The sequence below is a fragment of the Calonectris borealis genome, chromosome 29, assembly GCF_964195595.1.
Source record: "Calonectris borealis chromosome 29, bCalBor7.hap1.2, whole genome shotgun sequence".
Taxonomy (NCBI): Eukaryota; Metazoa; Chordata; class Aves; order Procellariiformes; family Procellariidae; genus Calonectris; species Calonectris borealis.
Genome location: NC_134340.1, coordinates 2,383,773 through 2,407,630, shown reverse-complemented (window position 1 = coordinate 2,407,630; position 23,858 = coordinate 2,383,773). Strand labels below are relative to the sequence as shown.

The 23,858-nt window shown below is 65.5% G+C and overlaps 3 protein-coding genes across 6 annotated transcripts; all 3 read right to left on the bottom strand.

Annotated features, from left to right (window-relative positions):
* Nucleotides 1-83: 83 nt before the first annotated feature.
* Nucleotides 84-7,376, bottom strand: RUSC1 (RUN and SH3 domain containing 1). 3 transcript variants are annotated; one of them, XM_075175998.1, is made up of 9 exons: nucleotides 5,666-7,373; nucleotides 4,803-4,904; nucleotides 4,034-4,110; nucleotides 3,689-3,863; nucleotides 3,462-3,567; nucleotides 3,315-3,361; nucleotides 2,021-3,044; nucleotides 1,533-1,661; nucleotides 84-817 (listed from the first exon to the last, which is right to left on the bottom strand). In XM_075175998.1, the coding sequence occupies exons 1-9, from the start codon at nucleotides 7,254-7,256 to the stop codon at nucleotides 802-804; spliced, it is 3,267 nt and encodes a 1,088-aa protein (XP_075032099.1). In that variant the 5' UTR covers nucleotides 7,257-7,373; the 3' UTR covers nucleotides 84-801. The 3 variants fall into 3 exon arrangements, with proteins under 3 accessions (XP_075032099.1, XP_075032098.1, XP_075032097.1); XM_075175997.1 differs by having other exon boundaries at nucleotides 84-822; nucleotides 5,666-7,366; XM_075175996.1 differs by lacking the exon at nucleotides 84-817 and adding an exon at nucleotides 830-1,043 and having other exon boundaries at nucleotides 5,666-7,376.
* Nucleotides 7,377-8,328: 952 nt separating this feature from the next.
* FDPS (farnesyl diphosphate synthase) lies at nucleotides 8,329-10,982 on the bottom strand. Of its 2 annotated transcripts, none has more exons than XM_075176013.1 (9): nucleotides 10,731-10,982; nucleotides 10,505-10,645; nucleotides 10,351-10,431; nucleotides 10,132-10,254; nucleotides 9,805-9,893; nucleotides 9,458-9,530; nucleotides 9,244-9,321; nucleotides 9,033-9,167; nucleotides 8,329-8,735 (listed from the first exon to the last, which is right to left on the bottom strand). In XM_075176013.1, the coding sequence occupies exons 1-9, from the start codon at nucleotides 10,872-10,874 to the stop codon at nucleotides 8,535-8,537; spliced, it is 1,065 nt and encodes a 354-aa protein (XP_075032114.1). In that variant the 5' UTR covers nucleotides 10,875-10,982; the 3' UTR covers nucleotides 8,329-8,534. The 2 variants fall into 2 exon arrangements, 1 of the variants encoding a protein (XP_075032114.1); XR_012677610.1 differs by having other exon boundaries at nucleotides 8,656-8,735; nucleotides 8,957-9,167; nucleotides 10,731-10,945.
* Nucleotides 10,983-13,802: 2,820 nt separating this feature from the next.
* HCN3 (hyperpolarization activated cyclic nucleotide gated potassium channel 3) lies at nucleotides 13,803-23,850 on the bottom strand. Its single transcript, XM_075175999.1, has 8 exons — nucleotides 23,534-23,850; nucleotides 20,419-20,848; nucleotides 20,103-20,264; nucleotides 19,429-19,647; nucleotides 18,825-18,971; nucleotides 18,481-18,721; nucleotides 17,728-17,892; nucleotides 13,803-17,185 (listed from the first exon to the last, which is right to left on the bottom strand). Exons 1-8 carry the CDS (start codon nucleotides 23,848-23,850, stop codon nucleotides 16,041-16,043), a joined length of 2,826 nt encoding a protein of 941 aa, XP_075032100.1. The 3' UTR covers nucleotides 13,803-16,040.
* Between the last annotated feature and the right edge of the window lie 8 nt (nucleotides 23,851-23,858).

The window sequence follows — 23,858 nt, the reverse complement described above, 5'->3', positions numbered from 1 at the left end:
CAGCCTGGGCTACCCACGCAGGGCCAGGCCACGTGGCCACTTCCAACCCCCCCGACCCATCCAATGATCCATTCACACATGCGGACACGTGAGTCACAACCTTTATTTCCAGCTTTTTCCCCCTGGAATAAGCTCGTTCCTGTGGTTACAACTATTTACAGAGTGCTGGGACTGCACATCGGTGGCCTGGGCCACCAGCGCCGGCCACAGGGCAAAGCAGGGCACGTGGAGGTGGCGGCAGTGGCAGGACACGACGGCACAGAGACAACATACAGGGCTGAGTACCGCGCAGGGACAGGGCCCTTCCCTCCCCGGCACAGGCGTGGGCAGCGGCTGAGGAAACGCGCGAGAGCAGGTCCCAAATGGGGACCACGGTGAAGTGCCAGCAGACCCGCGGGGACAGGCAGAGCGGTGGCTCACGGGACGCACCCACAGCAGACGGTAACGTCATGCGAGCGAGCAGCAGCGACAGGCACCAGGGCAGGGTGCCCTATGGAACCGCCAGCTCCGAAGGCGGTGAAGCCCTGAAGGTGGTGAAGCCCCGGTGGTGGTGAAGCCCCGAAGGCGGTGAAGCCGTGGCAGGAGATGGTCCTTCCCGGAGGTGGCGCCTGCTTCGGCAAGCTCAGCTGCTTCCTCGGGTCTCCTCCGCCTCCTCACAAAATTAGGGATGTGTAGCCGACAGGAACTAGGCCAGTGCTGTTTCCATGGCAGCAGTGGATCCAGTCTTCATCCACGGTAGAGAGCAGCTGCAGGATGTCCCCTTTTTGGAAGCTCAGGTGACCAGCGGCGGCACCTGTGTGATCACACAGCGCCCGAACTGCCCTGCACAACAAACGCCATCAAGGATTCATCTCCCCGGGGACCCCAGGTACTGAGAGAAGCTCCCACAGAACTCAGGAGAGGTTTTGATGCTCCTGTGCGCAGCCAGTGACCCCCCCTCCCCAGGCAGAGATGCCATCTGACCATGGACTTGATCGAGAAGCCACATCACAAAACCATCCTGCCCAGCAGACCCTCGGAGCAGCAGCAGAGCGTGAGCAGCGCTTGCGCAGATGTGGAGGGGAAAGTCTAGGTCGGGGCCAGCGCGGGCTGGGAGGAGGGAGACGGCCGAACGAGACGGCCACTCGCCCTCCGCTTGGACAGACGCTGCGCAAGCACGGAAGGACCACTACAGCTTTTCTGACCTGCCACAACTTGGTCAGAGCTGTCACATAGTTGCCCCAAACAAGCTGCTATGAATCCAGAAAGCACACAAGACAAAGAAAATGCCCAAAATCCCGCCCCAGAATATCTGGGAAAAACAAATGATCACAGCTAGGCAGACGCACAGGTTCACCCAAAGCGCAGCAGGAGAGGGGGGGAATCTCCGGGGAAGCAGTCAAGGTGCAAGGGAGCACCAAGGAGTGGTGTAAGCCTTTTCCTAGAAAGGTGTGTAGGATATCCAGGCTATGCCTGGAAACAGCCCCTGCTTCGCCCCCCAAAAAAATCCACCACCAGCTTTCCAGCCCCAAACACTACGTGCCCTGCATCACCTGTGGGTCTGGGGCACGTCGCACGTGTTCCTCTCTGGCTGTTCTTGATCACGGGTCTTCTCCGACGCCAGCCCCTTCACCACCACAGCCAGGACACGCGCACTGGGGGACAGCCAGCTGGAGGGTCTCCTGCCACAAAGCAAAGGAAGCCACAAGCTCATCTGGGAAGCCTTTTCCCACCCATCCTGCTCAGAAAACTATTCTGGCGATCTGGGAGCTGACAAGGGCTCCATCAAGCACCACCGAGCCTCCCCCACGAGCTCTTGCTGCTCTAAAGGAGTGAGGCAACGTGATGGCAGCAGCACTTGGGACATGTGCTAATCCCCCAGCATGGCGCAACAGCCCAGGAGCACAACCTGGGTAACAGGCAGTACAAGACACCCCGCCAGGCCAGCCAGCCCCACGGCGTGCTCTCTGTACACCACCTGGGAGAAAAACCCTTCCTCAGCCCACGCTGCTTCCCCCCCCCCGCCCAAGCTGGGTCTCACCTGGACCGGGCCGAGATGGTGTCAGGACTGGGAGGGCAGCTCCTGCCAGAGGGGCTGGTGGCTCCGAAGAGCCGGCCCAGCCAGCTGCCCTTGCCAGGACCAGGAGGACTGCCAGCCTCTGGGTCGGCAGGGGCTGCCCCGTTCCTGTTCGCACACGGCTCTGGGGAAGCAGCCAGGAGTTTCTCTCCAGCAGCCGGATCATCTGGCTTGGTGGGTGCTCCAGCTCCAGCAGGCAGGATAAGGTCTTCAGGGGAAGAGGTCCCAGAGGTGTCAGCGCTGCTGCTGGGCTTTGGGCTGGAGAGTTCAGGGACAGCTTTGGTCTGAAGAAGCTGCAGCTCCGTGCCTCTAGGCTCATTCACAGATACGTGGGGTCGCGCAGCCTGGCCGGGGCTGGAATCCCCCGCAGCCGTCCGCAGCTTCGTCCACCAGATGAAGGGGAACTTTTCCTTGCTAGGAGCGGCGTAAATCCTGGAGGCCTGGCTCAGCTGGCCCCACCAGCCACTGAGGCCAGCCCCGGCGCCCCGAGGGCCTGCCTCAGGCCCGTGGGTCTCCGGGGAGCTGTCACCTCCCAGGAAAGCGCGACTGAGCTGGTCGCCCCACCGCAGCACGTGCTGGAAGGTCTGCTGCAGGGCAGCCCCCACCTGGGGGCCAGGGACCAGCCCGTGCACGGCCGCCTGGGACTGGGGCCTTGTGCTGCCCTCTGCACCGGCTGCCCTCCCCAGAGTATCGGGGGGGGTCTCGTCTTCCAGGCTTGCCCCTGCAGCACTGCTCTGGCCCTCCAGAGAAGGCTGCACAGCCCCCCGAGCCTGAGCAGCATGGCGGGCAGGAGACAGGGGTGACTCCAGCCGACGGGACAAGGGTCTTACATCCACGGAGAGGTGGTGGTGTTCAAAGAGCAGGTCAAGGTGGAAAGTCAGCACTGAGAGGGGCTGGATGAGCAGCAGCAGTTCATCAGCGAGGTGCGGAAGAGGGCCTTGACTCAGGGCAAAGAAGGCCGTGGGTGAATACAGCACGGAGATTACACCTACGAGATAGGGACAGTGCTGGACAGCTGCAAAATGCCCTGCCCTTGCCCACACATCCCTCCCAGGCCAGCTGGTCCATCCTGGCACGTCCAAAGGACGCTCCAAATTGTCTGCTGACTGCCCTCATCCAGTACGACAGCCACGGAAAAGAATGCCCTTGTCCACTACAGAAATCCCAGCCAAGCATTGTGGGTGAACGGGTATGGGATTATCACCCTGGCAAGTAGGAGAGGACCTGGGTGGGGAGCTTCTGGGCACTGAGTCCTTACCTGGGCTCTTCTGCAGGTGAGAGATCCACAGCTCCAGTTGCTTAATGCTGAACAAGACAAAGGGAACCCACGTTAGAGCTCCTGGGACTTTGCTCCAACCTGCCATCGCAACAAGGACAGCCTGGGCCATCAAGGGCCAATGCTCACTTCAAAAGGCCGAGGATAAAGGCATGAAACTTCTGTCTGGTGCTGTTGAGAGGGGCCAGCCCAGCCACGTGCCAGCACAGGTTGTGGAGAGAGCGGGTGTTGGGGCCTGTGGAATACACGACACGGTCACTGCTCTGGGGGCACAGAGCAGCCCCGGCTGGAAAAGGACTCCAGGTACCTCAAGATGCCGATCCCAACATCTCCAGGAGCATGTTCCTCACACTGACCTGTCTTCACGGAGGCTTCCACCACACTCCAGGGGGAATTTTTCCTCTGGCCTGTGATAACATCCTTCTGGAATGGCTTCAGCCCATCCTCCACCAAGGCATAGAGCGCGGGGCAGAGGGTGTGCAGCAGCAGGTAACCCACATCTGGGCTGAGCCGGCTGTCTCCCAGCTGGGCCTGAAGTAGGGAGGCACGAGGAGAGGAAAGGGAGGGGAACGGCAGCTCCTAACCCTGAGCCTGCAGGGAGGGATGGTGGGAGCCCCAAAGCCCCTCCTGCCCAAAGCCTGCACGGCTGCCCTCACCCCTGCCCGCCCCAGCCCGGTCAGAGCCTCAGCCCAGACCCTCACCTTCTGCACCAGGTTCCGCGCGGTGCTGAAGTGGGCGATAATCTTATCCACAGCGGTGCTGACAGCGATCAGCAGGGCTGTCGGACAAAGGAAAGGAAGATGTCAACACGGCACCCGCCCCCACCGCCACTGCCCATCGGCAGCGTGCGGCTGGCTGGGGCTGCCTGGCACCGCACCGGCCACGCCGGCAGCGAGAAGCAGCTCCGGACATCAAGGCCTGGAGGAGCCGGGGGGAGCGGGCAGGCGCCAGGAAGGCCCAGGGTAACGGAGCATCCCAGGCTGTTGCCATGGGAACCTGTAGCTCTCGGGTGCAGAGATGAAGGACCCGCCGTTTCCAAGGGGACGAGGCCGGGGGGAGGCGCGGGCAGGAGACCCTCAAGGTGTCTGCAAGATGCCGGGGCAGCCCCACCCCCGTTCTCCGGCCCGACAGCACCATCTGCCGAGAGGCGGCAGGGCTGGGCCCCGCAGCAGGCAGCGCTGCCTGCGCCTGCCCAGCCCCTGCTCGTCCCTGTCCCTGGCACTGCCTGGCACTGCCCCGTCCCTGCTCGTCCCTGCCCCTGCCCAGCACTGCGGGTGCCGACACCAGCCCCCCCCCGCCTCTGGCCGAGCCCCTCACACCGCCCCAGCTCTGCCCACCCCTGCCACCGCCCGGAGCCCCGCTCGGCGGGGACGGGACGGACCTGGCAGAGGCTCCGGAGGGGAAACCGCCCCGGCGCAGCGGCCGCTCAGCCCCCAGCGTGGCGGTGGGGCGGCACCGCGGGGCCGTTACCTTTCTTCTGCTCTCCCCGGGGGCGGCGGGCTCCCTCCGTGCTCCCCGCGCCAGGCCGGGCTGCGCCCGGGGCGGCTCCAGCGGCGGACGGCGAGGGCCTGGCTGGAGAGAGCGGGGCGGCGGGATCAGGCGCAGCCCGCGGGGCCTCGGCCGGGCTCCCCCGCGGCCGCCTGGGCGCTGCCAGGGGCGGCGGGGCCGGGGGGGAAGCGGGGCCCGGAGCCGTCCGCGGGGCCCGAGCGCCGCTGCCGCGGGAGGCCCAGGCCGCGCCCGCCGCAAGGAGCCCGCACCGCCGCCCCGGCCCACTCACCGCGGGCGGCGCCGGGGCCGGGGCCGCGGCCGGGGCCGGGGCCAGCCGGGCCGCGCTCGCCCATGGAGCCGGAGGCCGCGGCGGGCGGAGCGGGACGGGCCGGCCCGCGCTGGGCCCCGCTGCCCGCCCAGGGCCTGTCCCCGCGGGCCGGGCGGCGGGGAAGGACGGGGAAGAGGAAGGGCCCGGAGGGAGCCCGGGGGCAGGGCGGGGTGAGGAGGTGCCGCCTCGGCGGGGCCAGCCCGGCCCCAGGCGGCGGGGAAAGGCCGGGGCACCTCCCGGGCCGTGAGCCCCACCCGAGCGCAGCCGGAGACGGGGAGGGGGAACCCGTGCGTGCACGGAGCGGGGGGAGCAGCGGCCCCTCGGCCTGCCCGGCACAGAGCCTCCAGCTAGCGAGGAGCAGGCCAGCGCCGACACGCACCCACCGCCTGCGCAGCCGGCCGCCCCCCCAAGTCCTGCACCCCCAGACGTGGCCGCCGCGCCCCAGGCTGCAGCTCCCCCTTGCCCCTAAAGGGTGACACCCCCGCACCAGCCCGGAAGAGGGGACCCAAACTCTTACCCTCCTTGCAGGTCTCGTCTCCTCTCTCGACCGTCCCTGGCACCCAGAGGTCCCCACCGGGTCCCCCGAGCCTCCGAACCAGGGCGTCTTTATCACAACCAGAGCCCAGCCCCTTCTCTCCTGGGAGGCAGCTTCGCGGTGGCAGCCCCCCTTCCTCTGCGTCCCCCGGCTGTCCCTCCGCAATGGGCTGCAGTCCCGGTCGGGATCTCCTCCTCTTTGGCTGGTGGCTCTCCATAGGTGCCAGCAAGTGTCCACCCAGAGGCACGGGTGGCATCCAGCCTGCGCCGTCGCTGCCTATGGCCATCTCAAGGGGTGCGGGAAGGTGCTGAGATGCCAGCGGCTCTGCCCGCTCGCAGGCTGGCTGGCCCTTGGGCTTGTTGGAGGCACTGCGGTACCGCAGCTCCTTGAACGTGGTCACCTCTCTCTGCCTGGAGCTGGGCGGTTTCGCTGGCCAGTCGTGCTGGAGCTGGGGCCGGGCCGGCTCCTGGCCCGCGGCACTGGAGAGGAGCTCGCTGGGGGGCGGCAGCTCCGTGTCAGGTGAGAATACGATCAGCCAGTCGCTCCGGTCAGCCCTGGCCTGGGCAAGAGCAGGCCCAGCCGCGTTCCTCTTCCTCTTCTGGGCAAGCTCGTGGAAGGAGGTGATGGTCTTCTTGCCCGTGTCTCTGCAAAGATCACCCGAGTTGGGCTCCGGCTCCGCCAGCGGCGCGGGCAGGAGCAGCTGCTCTGCTCTGTGCGCATTGAGAACCTGCAGCCGTCTCCGGGGCTGTGGGGGCACGGGTGGGGGGACGCTGCCAGCCTGGGGCCGCGGCTCAGGAGCGCTGTTCAGACCGGGATCCCACCGTCCTGGCACTGGCGGTGCCAGAGGTGCAGCATCAGGGTTGGGGAGGGAGTTGCAGTTAGGGTCTAGGTTGGTGCAGATGCTGGTGGTCTTCTGCACTGCCGCGCTGGGAGAGGTCTCATCGCACTGGGAGTCAAACGAGGTACTGCTGCAAAGGCTGTCCGGGCTCCCTCCAGCCAAGGCGTCCGATCTCTGGAGCACCGGCGGGTTGAGGTTGGTGTCTCTTCCATCACACGTCCTACTCTGGTCAGCCAACAACTGGCCATCCCGGGCATCTTCTACGGGAATGACGTTGGGCTGATTTTCAGGGGACTGGGACTCTTCTCTGGAGAACCCCTTGCAGTACACGGAGACCGGGGAGTCATCCAAGCTGAAATCCGAGCAGCTACTGACAGAGGAGGAGGAGGAGGAGGAGGAAGCCAGATCACAAGGGGGATCACAAGGGGAAGCCACCTTCCCTCCAGCATGCAGGCAGGGGAAATCCTCTTGAGCTGCCTGGTTCTGGAGACCCAACGTCACCGGCTGCTGAGTGTGGGACTCGCAACACCGGCATTTCAAGGAGGGATTGTTGGAATTGGCATCCACTTGCTCACAGTTCTCCGGGCAGTCGCTGCAGCCGGTCTGGTCTCCTCCGCCCATGGAGGCAGAGGTCTCTTGGAGCTCTGGGTGCCGGGAGAGGTGCAGCCCCAGGGAGATATGCTGCAGATGGATGTGGTTGAGGTTGCACAGCAGGCCTTTCTTCGGAGCCAGCATGATGCTGTCTCACTGGTAGTGCCAGGGCTCCTCGGAGAGCCCCACAGCTCCTCTCTTCAGACCATCCAGCTCCCTGCAAACACCAAACGCCCTTTCAGTCGGCGGGGGAGAACGTGGCGGCACAAACCTGGAGAGGAACGGACAGGGCGAGAGGGAGGGTGGTGACCTTGCGGCAGCCACCGAGCGGGGAAGGGCCGGCTGCAGGCGACCGGCGCGAGGGCCTGTGGGTTCAGAGACGGGAATACGCCAAGCGGAGAGGGGCTGCCCCGCAGCTCCCCACTGAGCTCGGGCCTGACCGGCCAGGCAGGGGCTGCAGCCGGTTGCTGGTGGCCGGGGAGCCGGCAGCTGATCCCCGGAGCACGACCTGAGCGTGGTCCGAGGAAGCTCTGGCCGCTCCAGGCGTCCGCAGCAGCAGGACTGAATCCCTCTGCCGGGTCTCGGCAGTCGGGAGCATCTCAGAGATGCCGTCAAGGAGAAAACGCCCTTGGAAACCTCAGCCGGGTTGCTCCCAGCCAAGGGAGGGTGGCACTGCTCTCAGCCCAGGGCACGGCCAGCCGAGGGCTGGGGCGAGGCGATGCCCGGCCCTGGCCCGGCCTCAGAAACACGCCGCAGACCTGGCAGCCCCCCGCAGCCGAGACACGGCAGCTGCTGCAGCCTGCCGCACCGCTCGGCCCTTCCCCTGCCGAGGGGAGAGCCCCGGCCCCGGGCATCCACCGGCGGCCTCGGGCAGACGGCTCTGACCGGCACCGAGCGTCCACCGGCGCCGGAGCGGTGCCGCCGGGGTGCAGCCGCCCCTTCCCCTCCCCGCTGCGGCTGCCCGGAGCCAGCCGTGCCCCCGCGGAGCCCCCCGGCCCCAGCCCCACTCACCTCGTCGCGCTGCGGCGGCGAATGCGGCTGGCGGGAGGGAGGAGCCGCGGCCCCGCCCCGCCCCGCCCGGGAGCCGCCCCGCCCGGGAGGCGGCGGGGGCGGTGCTCCAGTCCGGCCCCCCAAAGCCCCTGCAGCCGGAAAGCAGCGGAGGTGCCGGTACCGCCCCCCCCCCCCGCCCCAGCCAACACCAGGCAGCGACGCGCCCGCAATAACTTATGTTTATTGACACAAACGCTGGCAGATGATCTACAACCCCCCGCAGCCCCACCGCACGGTCTACAAGCAGCCCCCGGACCCCCCCCCACGGCAGGAGACCCGCCGGACGGGGGGGCAGCAGACCCTCGCCCAGGAGCTGCAGGCAGGGGGGCAAACCCTTAGCAAAGACTAAGCAGTCCACGGCCAGGCCCACCATCACTTCTGCCGCTTGTAAATCTTCTGAGCTAGGCCAAGGAAGATCTCCTTGGGGAGGCGGGTGGTGTGCTTCTCGATCAGTTCCTGCAGGCGCTGGTAGCTGCTCTCCTCGTATTGCTGAAAAGCAGCCCTCATGCCCAGAGTCTCATAGAGCTCCTTCACCTTTGCCACCTTCTCGGGCTCCTTGCAGCCGTAGTTCTCCTGAGAAAACACCAGAACAAGTCAGGCTGAGGTCCAGCTTACGGCCACTGCCGTCGCTGCTCGTTCGAAGTGCGGCAGGAGTCACCTCTTGTTCTCCCTGCTACCATCTTAAACTGCTCACAACAGCCAACCCTTCTCCCAGCCAGGCAGCAGCACAGTGCAGCTACGCAGGGCGGCACAGGGCTTTTCGGGTGTACGTTACGGCACTACGCTCCCCCTACACCACGTCCTCAGAGAGGGAGTCCACACCACCTCTCCCCCGTCTTCAGGGGGTTTCTGTCAGCCTGGTGGTGTTACCTCCAGGATCTGCCTCTGGTCTGGCGTCACCCGACGCAGACACTCCACCACCAGCCAGCTGCACTTATTGTCCTGGATATCAGTGCCAACCTTCCCCATCAGCTCCGGGTCCCCAAAGCAGTCCAGGTAATCATCCTGTACGAAGATGGAAGCACGTGAGCGCCACAACCAGCGTCTTACAAGCACCGAGGGACGGGGAGCCACCTCCTACCTGGATCTGAAAGAATTCGCCCATCTCCAGCAAGATCGCTTTGGCATTGTCGTGCTCCTCCTTACTGTCAATACCAGTCTAAGAGGGGGAAAAAGGAATAAAGCCCTCCAAACCTGCCTTCCACCCTTCTCCCAATCTCCCAAACCCCCTGCCCTCCTCAACAGCCTCGTACCGAGGGTCAGGCCCCTCCTGAGGCTGCTTCCATAAAACTCACCATGTACATGGCAGCGGCCACGGGCAGGTAGAAGGAGTAGAACGCCGTCTTGTACTTAACAATTGCCTTATACCTGTGGCAGAGGAACCACGCTCAGTGGCAAAGCCCAGGCCTTCCCCTCCCACCAGGGCTCTGCAGATCAGGACCAGCCGGAGAAAAGCAGCATCTCCCTCCAAACCAGCTCCCAAGCTCTGACAGTGTGAGCAAGACTTGCTCCCCAAAGCCTGGCAGGCGACAGCAGCACTTCAGCAAGCCAGCTGTCTCTCTTACACGGTCTGGAAGGGAGTGCAAGCAGAGCCACCCTGCCACAGCTGGGCTGGCATCCCTGTCCCCTTCCGTCTCTTTACCTCTGCTCGCTGAAGCGATTTAAATCCACCTGGGAAACAGGAGCAGTGATGAGGTCCAGCATCTGCCCGAGCTCAGTCTGGTAGGCAGTCTGCAGAGGAAAGAAAGGATTTATTTGCACCGTCCCCCAGGAAAGTCCCCACAGCACAGTGAAAATCCCAAACCTAAGCCCCACATCGGCTCCTCTTCGAGTACGAAGGAAGGGTGCGTGTCTGGCAGGATGCCCAGGAACTTAAGGAACAGTCCGAGATCCACACGCCCTCAAACATCCAGAAACAGCCCCGGCCCAAGGTAAATCTGCGGGAGGGGGATGCAGGGGCCGGGCTCACCTGCAAGAAAAGCTCCAGCAGGTGCAGGTAGTAGGGGCGCTCCCCGCAGTACTTCTTCAGCAGCCTGTAGACAGATGACTCGAGCAGGAAGGCATCGTTGATGGCATCCAGACCGATCCCCTCCTGCGCCGGGAGGGCAGGGAAGTGTCAGAAAACACCCTGACCCCACAGGACCCCCCGCGCTCCCCCAGCGCACAGGGGCCTCCCGAACCCTCTCACCTTCTTGTACCAGCAGAGCTGCCCCCGGCGCGTCAGGGACGCATCCATGATGTCATCAGCCACCAGGAAAAAGGCTTGGAACTGCGAGAGGCTGGGTTAGGGGGCGTGGGGGGTCCCCAGGGGGTCCCCAGCCGCCCCCCGCCCGGGCTCTCACCAGCTCGATGCACCAGCCGACGGCCAGGGCGCACCGGAGGCTCTCCGGGTCCTGCTGCCCGGGGGTCGCCAGCTCCCGGAAGGCGGCCAGCACCGTCAGCCCGCGGTTGCACTTCCCGCCCGGCGCGTTGTACTCCAGCACCTGCGGGCAGAGAGGAGCGGGCAGCGGGGAGCGAGCACCCGGGGAGCGAGCACCCCGGGCCCGCCGGCCCCCGGCCCTTCCTCACCTCCTTCAGCCGCGCCACGGCGTCGCCCACCTCCGGGTGCCCGAGGCCGCCCTCCGTCAGGTCGCGGACGATCTGCGGGAAGAAGCCCATGAACTCCTCCCGCTCGGCCGCCGCCGCTGCCCCCTTCACCCCGCTGCCGCTCATGGTGACCGAGAGCGCGGCCCGCACCCGCCCCGCCGGCCTTTTGAGGCGCTCCGCTCCGCGCGGGCGCCGGGCGCGGGGCTCGCCGGGGCGCGTAGTCCGGGGCCGCGGGGGCGGAGCCAGCCGCCGGCCACGGCTGGAGCCGGCGCTCATTGGCCCGTGCCATCGTATGAGAATGAGCCCAAGGAGGATGAGCCAGTAAAAGCGCGGGGAGGGCGGGACCAAGCCGGCCGATTGGTGAAGGGAGAGGATGGAGCGAGTGCGCGGCCGGAGCGCGTGGGCGGGGCGCAGCCCGGGGCGGGGACTGCGGGGGCGGGGCGAGGAGCTGGGGGGTGCGTGAGGGGCGCGGGTGGCGGAGGGGGGGCAGCTGTGGGGTGCAGGGGTGCTGTGCGGTGCAGCTGTGGGGTGCAGGGGTGCACTGTAGCTGGGGGAGCAGTGGTGGAGTGCAGGGGTGCTGTGCGGTGCAGCTGTGGGGTGCAGAGGTGCACTGTAGCTGAGGGGGCAGCTGTGGGGTGCAGGGGTGCTGTGCGGTGCAGCTGTGGGGTGCAGGGGTGCACTGTAGCTGAGGGGGCAGCTGTGGGGTGCAGGGGTGCTGTGCGCTGCAGTTGTGGGGTGCAGGGGTGCACTGTTGCTGGGGGGGCAGCTGTGGGGTGCAGGGGTGCTGTGCGGTGCAGTTGTGGGGTGCAGGGGTGCACTGTTGCTGGGGGGGCAGCTGTGGGGTGCAGGGGTGCTGTGCGGTGCAGCTGGGGAGTGCAGGGGTGCAATGTTGTTGGGGGGTGCAGGGGTGCTGTGCGGTGCAACGCATCTGTGGGGTGCAGGGGTGCACTGTAGCTGGGGGAGCAGTGGTGGAGTGCAGGGGTGCTGTGCAGTGCAGCTGTGGGGTGCAGGGGTGCACTGTAGCTGAGGGGGCAGCTGTGGGGTGCAGGGGTGCTGTGCGGTGCAGCTGTGGGGTGCAGGGGTGCACTGTAGCTGAGGGGGCAGCTGTGGGGTGCAGGGGTGCTGTGCGGTGCAGCTGTGGGGTGCAGGGATGCACTGTAGCTGTGGGGTGCAGGGGTGCTGTGCGGTGCAGCTGGGGGTTGCAGAGGTGCTGTGCATCAGAGCTGTGGGGTGCAGGGGTGCACTGTAGCTGTGGGATGCAGGGGTGCTCTGCCGGTGCAGCTGGGGGGGTGCAGGGATGCTGTGCATCAGAGCTGTGGGGTGCAGGGGTGCACTGTAGCTGGGGGGGGGAAGCTGGAGGGTGCAGGGGTGCTGTGTGGTGCAGCTGTGGGCTGCAGGGGTGCACTGTAGCTGGGGGGTGCAGGGGTGCTGTGCAGTGCAGCTGGGGGGTGCAGGGGTGCACTGTAGCTGTGGGGTGCAGGGGTGCTGTGCGGTGCAGCTGGGGGTTGCAGAGGTGCTGTGCATCAGAGCTGTGGGGTGCAGGGGTGCACTGTAGCTGTGGGGTGTAGGGGTGCTGTGCAGCGCAGCTGTGGGATGCCGGGGTGCATTGCAGCTGTGGGGTGCAGGGGTGCTGTGCAGTGTGACGGGGGTGCAGTGCAGGTGGGGTGCCCCGCACACCTTCGCGTGCAGGCGAGAACCCGGGTGCCAGGGGGAGGTTTGGCTTCCCGCCGTCCCCATGGCCGTCACCCAGCTGGGCCGAGGACTCGCCGGCTGGGCGCAGCTCTGCGGTGGCAGCCTTCCCGCACCGCCGCCGCTGGCCCTGCAGCTCCCTCCCTGGCGCCCGCGCCACTGATTGGCAATCTCCCGCTTACCCGCCATAATCCTTTAATCTCGGCTAACCCCGGTTTAATCAATCTCTGCCTTGTTGCCTGCTAATCCCCCACCTGCCGTTGCCGCAGCCGGGAACGCAGGGGCCGGGCTGCTGCACAGGGCTCTGCCCGCTCCGGGAGCCAGCAGGTCCCTTCGCCTCCTCCCCAGCCCCGGCTGCGTCGGCTGCCCGAGCAGCCCAGCCCTACAGACGGTGGGTTAATCGTGGCTGGGCATGAGGCAGATAGGGGGAATTGTATTCCCAAGAAAATGCTCTTTTTGCTTCCGGCAGCCTCGGCGCGCTCTGCGGAGCGGCTCGCTGGCCGGGCAGAGCCAGGCCCGGGCGCTGGCAGCGCAGCCCGGCCCTCCAGCTGGGTGCTGGGGCAGGGGACTGTTAGCCTACACGCGCTCTTAATCAGGCTGCCTTCTGTGTAATCTGAAATAATCAAATTAGAAAGAAACCGCTAATCAGCTCTGATCTCATCGTGTGTCACAGAGCCTAATTCTTGCTGATGGTGGGGCTGCCGCCAGCGTCCTGCGGGCAGGGGCTGCCCCGGTGACGCAGCCCCGCAGCGGGGCTGCCGTGGGGAGATTCGGCAGGGCACCGCGGGGTGGCTGCCTGCGCCGTGCCGATGGTGCTGGGGCAGGGTGCGGAGGCAGGAGCTGCCAAGGAGGGGTGCGGTCAGAGCAAAGCTGTGCCCCCAGACCTGTGCTGGCTGCGCTGGCAGCGCCGCATGGGGCTGTGCACCGCAAACGCCCCGACTGCTGTGGCTCGGGCACCCCAGCCCATCTCGCACTGCATGACCTTCATTTAATCTAGTTAATGCCTAGAGTCTGCTCTGCAATCAGGCGGTATCAAACCTCCCCCTCCCCCCAGGTTAATAAACGGAAGGGAGATGGAAGGGGAAAATAACCAAAGATTAAACATTAATCTCCCGGGGCCTAAAGGGACGGGGGTGGGCGGGAGGGGACCTGTTGCCTTTGGGCTCCCACTGCGCTGCCTGGGCCTGCGGGGCCGGGGAGAGGCCCCTCGCCGGGCACCCGAGGATGCCCCGGCCGCTCCTGGCTCTGGGAAGGGCCAGGATCGGATCCGGCTTTTAAGCAGGAGGGGGAGGGCAGCATCCCCCCGTCCCCGCGGGCAGGGCGCTGGGGGTGTCGGTGGGCGGCACCGAAGGATGCTGTCCCAGACCAGCTCAGAATCTCTCTTTATTATTTAAATCCATTATGTACAACGACCAAAAATAAAAAACGCTTTTAAATTCTCTGCGATATGAAAACTACAAGCTCTGTACATCGACTGCCGTGAGTGCAAGAGTGAAGGATCATGGTCTTTGGTGGCTAGACTTGCGCCCACGCACGCCGCAGAGGCACGCGCGTGCACGGCCGGCACCCCCGGCCCCTCCAGCCGCCCCTCTTGCCTCCCCGCCGGGACCGGGCGCTGGGGCCATGAGCTGACGCGGCTCATGGCAGGGGTCCGCCGCGGTGGTGACCGGAGCACAGGGTGGCTCTGGCTCCTGGCATGGGGCTGCGGCGTGGGGAGGGTGCACCGGCGGTGCAGCCGGCAGAAGCGGAGCCGTGCTCGGTGCCATCCGGGCGGGCTCGCGTGCTCTGTGGGGACACCTAGGATGACCGCTAAAACATCTACATCACGCAGTGTAAACACAGCCCGGGAACGTCTGACTACGCGGCCCGGCTGCAGACCCCTTCCGGAGGGGCTGCTGGGGAGACACCGACCACGGGGATGGAGCGGGACGCGGGGGTGGGCGGGGAAGGGGAGTTGAAGTCCGTGAAAAAAAGGCAGTGCTGGACATCCCCTCTGATGGTTACGCTGACGGGGTCCTGCCGGGCTGCTGTGCCCTGCAGGCTGGGGTCCCCGAGCAGCCCTGTGGTCTGGACTGGTCCCGACGTCCCAAAACACGAGGGGGTAGAACTGAAGACCTCACTCTGGGAAGTACCGCGTGGAACAAGACCCTTGCCCGCTGCACCGGGGGTCCGGTGGGCCCCGCTCGGCAGCAGCCAAGCCCCAGAGCACGACTACAAGCCATGGTTCCTGACTCCAGTAGTGGGAAGCAGCTTACGCAGCGCGGCGGGGTCGGGAGGGGACACTACTATAACCAGGACTGTTAACACGGTTGGCCCAAAGCGACACTGTAAGCAGAGCTCAGCTGCTCGGCAGAGCCACGACTCAAACACACATTGCTGACTACTGGCTCTGGAGGGGCGATGTGGGTTGGCCGCAGGGACCCCGGGCCCCTGCCCTCCCGCATGGAGACCCAGGAGGGTGAGGGGCGGCAGCCCCACGGCCCCGCACGTCACCCAGACGCTGCCCGGGGTTGGCATCTCTTCACGTCACCCTTTTGCTCGCTGCGGCGCTGGTGACCGGCATCTCCAGGCAGTCTGGAAACAGGACCGCAGCGCAGGGCACGGGGGGAGCAGAGCTGGGCGTCCTCCTGGAGCCGCAGGCAGCCGGGTTGCCCCAGGCTGTCCCCTTGCCAGAGCATGGCGAGGGTCCAGGCTGCAGCACCTGGGTGTAGGGGCAGAGCCCTGCCCGGCGGCACATCCCAACCCCGTGGGGACCCAGCACATCTGAGGCAAGATGCTCCTCCAAGCCGGGGAGAGGCACTCGGGGGCTGCTCAGTGGGAGACCCATCTGCCCCTGGCTCCACCGCTTGGCACTCGTCACACCAGGGGGACCCTGCCCGGACCCCCAGGTCCTGGCACCATGCCCCAAGGGACCTGCCAGGGCATCAGGGAGGGGGGACCCGGCCCCCGCTGGCCCTGGGTACCCTCACTCTGCCTGCCCAGGGACACCCCGCCGTGGGCTCCAGCCCCTCGCTCTGCCCTCGGCAGTGGGGGGCTGCTTCTCCCTCCTCTCCCAAAAAGCAAAGGCGCTGGGCAGAGCTTTCCGGGGATTGAGGTGAGCGTGAGAGGACAAGCCTGGAAGAGCCGCCAGCGCCGGCCTGGCTCCGAGGAGAGGCCGTGGGGCGCGAGGGCAGAGCGTGGTGGGGCCCGGCCCCCGAGGAGCAGTTGCGGGGAGCCGGGCTCCCCAGGGAGGCCGGGGTTTGGGCGAGGGCTCTGACCCATCCTGCTGCCTCCAGGAGGGCAGGATTCAGGACAGAAGGTGATGGAGCAAGGAGGGGAGAGCCCAGGCAGGGTCCCCCACCTTGGTGCAGTCAGCAGACCCCCTCCTCATCCAGCTGGGCCAGTTCTGGGGTTACCCCATACCCATCCCTGCTGTGCCCCTGTGCCCAGAGCGGCCAGACCATGTCCCCGGGCGCTGCCTCTCACCTCGTCTTCCCTCCGACGCAGCCGGGGCTGGGGGCCTTCGCCAGGCGCTCTGCCTCTCCTGCCACCTCTGTTCTCCTGCCACAGGTGCCACTGGAGTGCCCGGGTCCCTCCTGCCTGTGCACGGGTGCCACCGGGGGCTCACATGTTGGATGGGAGTTTGGGCTTCCCCGTTTCCACCTCGGGGCTGAAGGCCACGGAGCCCTTGCGGGAGGGACCTGCTGCCTGCCTGGACACGGAGACCGGGGACTGCGGGGTGGATGCTCCTGCCACGGAGCGGCTGGGTTGAGCCAGCGATCCTGAAGGCATCTGCTGCGGGTGTGCTGGCTGGCCTGGGATTCCCGCACATGGCTTGGCGAGGAGTCCGGCTACCGAGGGAGAGGATCTGCGGGCCAGGTTCCCTGCGGATTTCCTGCCCTGCTGCAAGGAGCTCCCGTCGGCTTGCTGGGCCACTTTATTGGGAAGAGAGGGCTGGGAGGCGGAGAGGAGCCGGACGTCCTGGGTGAGCCGCCCCACAGGCAGGCCCTGGATGCTCCTGTGCTTCACCAGCTGCCGGGGCTGCATCAGAAGAGAGATGTGGGAGCCCGTGGCTCGGGACAGGCTGTAGTGGAGCGTTCTCCCCGCCGGCAGCGCCTGCTCCGAGCTGGGGGACGGAGCCCCCGCTGCCTGCTGCAGCAGCGAGGTGGAGACCGAGGTGCCCCGGGACTTGGAGAGCTGGGGCTGGGAGCCGGCCGGGGGCTGCTTGGCTGCCGCCGGCAGCTCCCCCTTCTGCACCACGCGCGGCAGGGGCTGCGCCCCGTGGCTTGGTCTCTGGCCCCCACCCTCCAGGGGCGCCTGGGACTGGACCATGGGGGAGGAAGGTGAACCAGCGGCGGGCGTCTGGAGGTGGGACTGCGTCCCTGATGGGGAGCTCACGGAGGAGGGCCGGGAGCCCCCCAGGCTGGGCTGGGACCTGCGCACCTGCTTCGTGAGCAGGGTGGCCTCAGGTGAGAGCGGGCTGGAGATGGAGGAGGGCGGCAGGAAGATGTGAGCCTGCAGGCTGTGCTGGTGAGTCAAGGCAATGGCCACATTGGTGGTGGCGGCGGCTGTCTGCAGGGGCGCGTGCACCAGTGGCTCCCAGATCACCGGCTTGCCGCTCAGCTCCCGGCCCATCGCCATCTGCTGCAGGTCCTGGATGTTGTGGGCCATGTCCTGGTCGTGCTTCACGATCTGCTGGATCATCTCGTTGTTCATGGGCCCCGCACTGTGCTCAGCTCGCTTGCGGAGCAAGATGGAGTTCTTCTTCCCTGGGTGGGAGGCAGCAGTGTCACCAACCCTGGGAGTGCTGGCTCTCGGGGACACCGTGGAGGGCAGGGTGGCAGTGGGGAAGGGACAGTAAAACCTCACCGTGTGCTGAAGGGAAGCAAGACCATGGGGAAGGTCCGGGCTGGGGCAGAGGGAGAAGCGGGGACAAAACAGGGGAGTGCTGCCTCCAAAGGCTCCAGGCTGGGGGTTGGGGGCTGTGGTCCTGCTTGTCCTCCACTGGTGAGGGGGCGCGAGGATGAGCAACCGGCCAATGCCAGCCGGTGCAAATATGTGAGGGGGAGGGTGACAGCCCCCCCGGGAAGCCTGTCCTATGGCATTGACCGTATCTTGCCTCAGAGGAGAGAGGATCCTGGAGGCAGGCTCCTTCCCTGTGCTCCCCCTCATCCTCATTGCTGGGGGCCCATGGGGCTGGGGTGCCGTGATCCACGGGGTCCATGATGCCATGACCCGTGGGGCTGGGGTGCCGTGGCCCTTGGGAGCAGGCACAGAGGTTGTCGTGCTGGGACCAGGGGCTGCTCCTCACCTATGCGGTCCAGCCGGTCCATGGCCACTGTCTCAAAGGCCCTGCGCATCATGGGATACTCCTCCAGCACCTCATTGAAATTATCCACCGATAAGGAGTAGAGGCGGCAGTAGGTGTCAGCTCGCACGCTGGCCGTCCGCCTGCCCCGCGTCAGCAGGCAGATTTCTGCAGGGAGACAGGTTTGGGTGTCAGGATGATGCAGCCATCCCTCCCCTTCCCAACAGCCTCCCCAGATAAAGGCAGCCAGATCAGGGACAGGACTGCCCGGCACTCCCACACCCTGCACAGAAACAGAGCACAACTCAGGAGGAGAGACAGACCCGGGAGTTCGGACAGCCACGGCCTTTTCCTCCCTCCCCAGGCCATGGAGACATCCCTGGGCACGGCTGCTGTGGTCGCCTGGCCTGTTTCTCTCCCAAACCCATGCTTGTAGCCTATAAACTGGTTCAGGTGCTCTGCTCTAAACCATCCTCCTCTCCTGCCAGAGGTGGGGTGGGTGGATGCCCCCTCTGCCCAAGCCAGCCAGAATTCAGGGCTCTGACTGCTGGTCCCTCTGGTTCAATCTGCTGGACAAGGTGCCCCATAAGAACAAGGGTGGTGGACTTCTAAGCCCCAGAGCCCCGTGTGAGGTGGATGCCAAGCCTTTGGCACTGGGCAAGAGGGGATGGGCAGAAACATCAGGGATGCCCCAGCTCCTGCCCCCCGGCAGCTCTCGCTCCCCTCTGCTCTCCAGGTCCCCCAGCCTGGGCTCACCCCCAAAGTAGGAGCCATCAGACAGCTTTGTCTCCTTGTTGCCCTTGGTGAGGATGCTGACCACCCCGTGCTGGATGAAGTACATCTTTTTGCCCACGGTGCCCTCACGGATGATGAAGTCTCCAGGCTGGAAGACCTCGAAGCGCAGCTTGGTCAACATGGCTGTCACAAAGTTGGGGTCCGCATTGGCAAACAAGGGCATGTTGGCCACCAGGTTGCGGCAGTTGAAGTTGATGATCTCCTGTGGGGTGAGGAGCAGGTCAGCGGCGACATTGCTGAGCCTGACTCCAGCAAGCAACAGCCCCCCGCCCCCAAGTCACCAGCACTGGGGTGACGGCCCGTACCTCTTTGAGCGGTTCACTGAGCTCACCCAGGATGTTCTCCTCATCGAACATCTTGCCCTGATAGCGGTGCTCGTAGTACTCGTGGATCCGCTGGCGCGTGTCCCCAGGCAGCTTGTGGAATGACATGTACTGCTCCACTTGCTTGTACTGTGGGGACAAGAAAGAGCCACACGGGGCTGCGCTGAAGCAAGCTGCACCACGCCAGAGGCCGGCGGCGCTGCCAGCCAACGCTTTCCCTCTCCTTGGCAGTGAGAAGCAGCTGCTGCCGGAGCTGGGATCCAGCCACCCCTGCTCTAGGGCCCTGTCCCAAAGGCCACCTCTGGGGCCAAGGACAGGACTCCCGTGCACTCAGAGTGCAGAGGGTCCCAGGGCAGAGATGAGGATGCTCACTATGCTAGGGTGAACCCCAACATCATGAATGGGGCGTCTCTACCCACATGGGCAGCCTTACCCCAGTCCCACATCCCCTGTGTGAGTGGCAAGGGCAGAGATCAGGGCAGGAACCTGCAGGGCAGCCCGTGCTGAGCAGGTTTTGGAGCTGTACCCACTCGTGCCAGGGCGTCTTCCCCCAGTACTCAGGCACTAACTACCCCACCCCGCTGACCTTCTCCTGGTACTGGCGCCGGGACGAGTCCAGTGACTGGATGAGGGCGGTGGCGTGGCCGATGAACATGGCGTAGCAGGTGGCCCCCACGATCATGCTCAGCATCGTGAGCCAGACGTCGGTCATGCCCTCGGGCGCCTGCTGGCCGTAGCCGATGCAGAGCATGTGGCTCATGGCCTTGAACAGGGCGTGCGAGTACTGCTTCCCCCAGGAGTCGTTCTGCAGACGAGGGAACAGTGGCACTGGGGGCTCTGTCAGAAGGAGCTGCTGGGCTGAACCCTCCAGCCCCCCTCCCCAGAGCCCCAGTGAGGAAAAGGTTTCTGACGTGTCCAAGCCCCAAGGGCAGCTCTGCTCCAGGAGGAGCCACTGGGGACTGTGCAAAGCCCTGAGCCTGCACCAGCCCCTGCTTGGGGGAGGAGGCAGGAGCCCCACTGCCCTGTTCCCCTGGCTGCTCCGACTCCAGCAGCAGCCAAGGTGGGCTGAGATGGGAAGGTGATGCAGACATTCCCTCTACCCCATCTCACTGGTATTGCAGGGCTATGACCAGAGAGATGCTGCTCTGCAGCACGTGGACCCAGGCAGCTCCAGCCTTAGAGTATGAGATGTGCAACCAAATCCTCTCCTCCCCCCCGGGTAGGGGCTCGGCCGGTATCGCCCCTGCCCGAGGCACTCACCACCATGTGGTTCATGGAAACCCAGCAGTCCTTGGGGAAGTCTTGCAGCATGGGCACCAGGAACTGGAGGCAGCCGTCCCAGTGACACAGCAGCAGCATCATGCCGATGAGGTTGAAGATCCTCACCACAGCACTGGCCAGGTCGTATGTCATATGGAAGATCTGGGGAAGAGGCAGGAGTGGAGCTACAGAGGAACACTTTTCCCAGAACAGCCCTCTGAACCCCTGCCCTCCAGCTGCTGTAGCCCACAGCCAGGGATCCCTGACCTGGCCCGAGACCCTGACCAGGGGCCTTGGACCCCCAAGGGGTTCTCACCTCCTCCCACTGGTGGATGTAGCGGATGAGGCGTGAGAGGCGCAGCAGGCGCAGGAGGCTGAGGATCTTGGTGAAGCGGACGATGCGCAAGGCCCGGGCTGTCTTGTAGACATCAGAATCCACCTGGGTCTCCAGGTCAACGATGAGGAAGATGTAGTCAACCGGGATGGAGGAGATGAAGTCGACCAGGAACCAGCTCTTCAAGTACTTCATTTTGATGGTGTGAGGGTCAAGGATGATCTCCGTGTTGTCCTCCACCACAATGCCTGTCCGGAAGTTCAGCACCAGGTCAGCCAAGAAGAAAGTGTCTGAAAGCACGTTGAAAACGATCCAGGGAGGGGTGTTCTCATCCTTGAAGAAGGTGATGCCCACAGGCAGGATGATCAAATTCCCCACCATCAGGAGCAGCATGATGAGGTCCCAATAAAATCTGCAGGAAGGGAGCACGGGGGATGGAGCGGGGCAGGGGGAAGTGAGGAGAGGCAGGACACATGCAGTTAGAAAACAAACCCAGGATCAAAGTTAGAGTCCAACACAAGGCGGAGAGACAGGCGCTCAGGACACAGGCACACGTGCCTGTCCCACACACATGACTAAGACCCTTCTGCTTGGCTGGGACACATGCAGGTACATATGTGCGGAGAGGAGCAATTCTGCACTGGCTCTTGAGGCAGAGCAGGGCCAAGGGTCTGGGGGAGCAAACATCACGGAGGGCTGTAGCTCGAGGAGCTTGGCTGTCGCTCCTTCCTCTCCTCGTGGCATGGCAGTGCATGCACACATACGCTCCTGCCCCAAACTTGACATCTGCCCTGTGGAAAACTCAGGGAGGACGTGGGCTTTGCTCCGTGGAGCTCCCTGTCATCCGCCACTCCCTGCCGCCACCCGGGCTGGCTTAGCAGGATTTAGAATAAGCTTTGCTGGTTATGCAAACCGAGCGCTGAGCTCCTGGGGTGGCCGAGGGACTCGGGGGCCATGGAGGTGGTCAGGATTGTAGCATGGGCGAGCCAGGCAGCAGCCAAGCAAGGATAGACAAGTGCCATCACCACAGGGAAGGTGGGAGAAACACGTCTAGTCCCAAAGGGGCTGCTCGCGAGCACTGGGCAGAAGCTACACAGCCCAGGGCCTGCAGGACACCGTAATCCACCTTCTTTTTCTGAAAGTGGAGAAGCTTAGAGGCTTCGGAAGAAAGGCAAGAGACACCGGGCAGCAGTTGATCAGTGTTTGGTTATGCCATAAAATTCAGCATCCCCGTTCACATGCAAATGTGGCTGGGATGTTTTCAATCTTCACACAAACTCATGTAATGCCTTTCTTCACGAGGCCTGCGACGGCTCCTGCAACGGCTCCTGCAACGGCTCAGCGGACTCCCAGGCTCCACACTCAAAGTCTTCATGGATGCCTGGGAAAGCAAGTCTAGCTCCCACCTTTGGTTGCCCCCGTTAGCCTCAGCCCTGAATCTCCAAAGGCAACGTCAGAGCAACTCTTAGTGTCCCGTGGATCCAAACTGACTTTTGCACATGACAAGAAGTGCCGGTGAGGCACAGGCACTGGGCTTTCTGCAGGCGGCGGGGAAGAGGAGGGAGAAGTCGTGGCACCACGTGAGGCTCCTTCAGCAAGAGAGCAGGGAGGAGGGCACCACCTCCTCGGGGAGCTCCTCCAGGGCAAGGAGACTCGCACAAATTAACACCTCCTTGCCCACGGCCAAGGTTTGCTGGGGCAGGCAAGGAGATGCCAGCCAAGGCAGAAGGGGCCTGACCTGGCCGAGCAATCACCTCCTGCACCCCCACACCGCGCCCTAAGAAATGCCGTGCGCTGAGCAGGGAAACCGCCTGCCACCCACAGCTGCCTGAAGCCGCCGGGAGCTCTTGATTCAGATTTAGGCTCAAGCTCTTTAGGGCAGGCCCCGTCCTTTACTATGTGTCAGGCTGAACGCGCTGGGCCCTGATCTCAGTGGCCTTTCTGTATCCCCATAATGTGATAAACACCAGCGTAATCCCGCCGGTTGTCCATCTGCCAGCTCGCTTCATGTCACCTTCAGCGCAGGGCACCGGCTGCGCAAGCCGCTCATGCCAAGCTCAGGCTCACAAACTTTGGGGTGACTTCCCCAGGAAAAGGGCTCTTAGGGCTTGCAGCCCTCGGTGTCATGCTGGAACAGTGCAGGGGAGCTGGCACGCACGGGAGGTTGGGGCCCAGCTGCAAGGGGAGCTGGCTACAGGTGCCGGGGACCCGCAGCGAGTGCTGGCCCCGCTCCAGGGTGCCTCGCTAGGCTGGGGACATCGGCCGTGTCACAGCTTGCTATGGGAGATGACTGCCTGGCAGCTTCATCCCCCGTAGAGAAAGCCCACCCTATATGACTCAACATCCCCGTGACACCCAGTTCCTCCCACATCATCTGTCCCCGAGCTCCCCCTGTGATCCCGGTGACACCGTGAGCCAGGCCCGGTTCCTCGCTGGGTGCCCTGCCCTCCTCCAGCAGCTGCCCGGGCCGAGGAGACAGAGCCCGTGCTGGGCAGGCTCTGTGGGCAGCTCATGGGGCCCGTGTCCCCGTGGGGACGGCACGGCTCCTCACCAGACGCAGAAATTAAAAACAGCGTCGAGAAGGAGGGGGGGAAAGCTTTGCAAGGAGGCAAAGACAGGCAGCCCCTGCCTCCTCCTTCGCACGCCCAGGGCCGGGTCAGCAGAGGTCCTCGGTTCGGCTGGGCTGCCCCCGGCCCAGCGGGAGCCCCGAGGGCCCGGGGGTGCGGGGGCCCGGGGAGAGGCTGAGGCAGAAGAAAGTTGTCTGTGCTCCCCGTGGGGCCGGGCGCGGGACAACCCGCGGATGGGGAAGGGGCTGGGGCAGCGCGGCCCCAGGCACCGGTGAGGGACGGCCCCGCGGCGGCTCGTCCGGCTGCGGTGGGAAGCCGCCTCCCTTTGGCCCGGAGCGGAGCCCCGGCGCCCGTCACTTGTTGCCCCGACGGTCGCCGGCGGCGCGGCGGGGCCGGGCCGGGCCGGGCGGCGGGGCCGCGCTCAGCACCACGGACAGCGGCGCCGCGCGGGGCCGGGCCGGGGCTGGGGCCGGGGCCGGGGCCGGGGCGGCGGCACCGGGGCCGGGGCGGGCGCGGGGCCCGGGTCCCACCTGAAGTCGCTGTAGGGGTGGATGATCCAGGTGCCGGCCGACTTCACCCGCTGCCGCTCGATCTCCACGGCCCGGTGGCTGCCGAACATGCGCAGCGAGAACTTGTTCACGGCGGGCTGCAGCATGGCCCCGAGCTGCCGCTGCACGAACGTGCCCGCCGCCGCCGCCGCCGCCTCGCCCTCCGCCACGATCTGCTCCGCCGCCGCCGGCGAGGCCGGGGCCGCGCCCGCCGCTCCCGCGGGTGCCCCCGCCGCCTCCCCGTCCAGCACCGGCGGCTTCTCCCGCGGCTCGGGGCTCCGGCCCGGCGCCGCGTCCATGCCGCCGC

Bases quoted from the DNA above. Each gene is read 5' to 3' on its own strand.
- HCN3 (XM_075175999.1), bottom strand. From the start codon at position 23,850: ATGGACGCGGCGCCGGGCCGGAGCCCCGAGCCGCGGGAGAAGCCGCCG. The intron at 18,972-19,428 runs GTCAGCGGGGTG...TTGTCCCCACAG, and splicing joins GGCGCCAGTACCAGGAGAAG to TACAAGCAAGTGGAGCAGTA. The intron at 17,186-17,727 runs GTGAGGAGCAGC...CCTCCCACCCAG, and splicing joins GGACCGGCTGGACCGCATAG to GGAAGAAGAACTCCATCTTG.
- FDPS (XM_075176013.1), bottom strand. From the start codon at position 10,874: ATGAGCGGCAGCGGGGTGAAGGGGGCAGCGGCGGCGGCCGAGCGGGAG. The intron at 10,432-10,504 runs GTGAGAGCCCGG...AGCCTCTCGCAG, and splicing joins TCGGCTGGTGCATCGAGCTG to TTCCAAGCCTTTTTCCTGGT. The intron at 10,255-10,350 runs GTGAGAGGGTTC...CTCCCGGCGCAG, and splicing joins AGCTCTGCTGGTACAAGAAG to GAGGGGATCGGTCTGGATGC.
- RUSC1 (XM_075175996.1), bottom strand. From the start codon at position 7,256: ATGCTGGCTCCGAAGAAAGGCCTGCTGTGCAACCTCAACCACATCCAT. The intron at 3,568-3,688 runs GTCAGTGTGAGG...TGTATTCCACAG, and splicing joins GGAAGCCTCCGTGAAGACAG to GCCCCAACACCCGCTCTCTC. The intron at 3,045-3,314 runs GTAAGGACTCAG...CCTATCTCGTAG, and splicing joins TCACCTGCAGAAGAGCCCAG to GTGTAATCTCCGTGCTGTAT.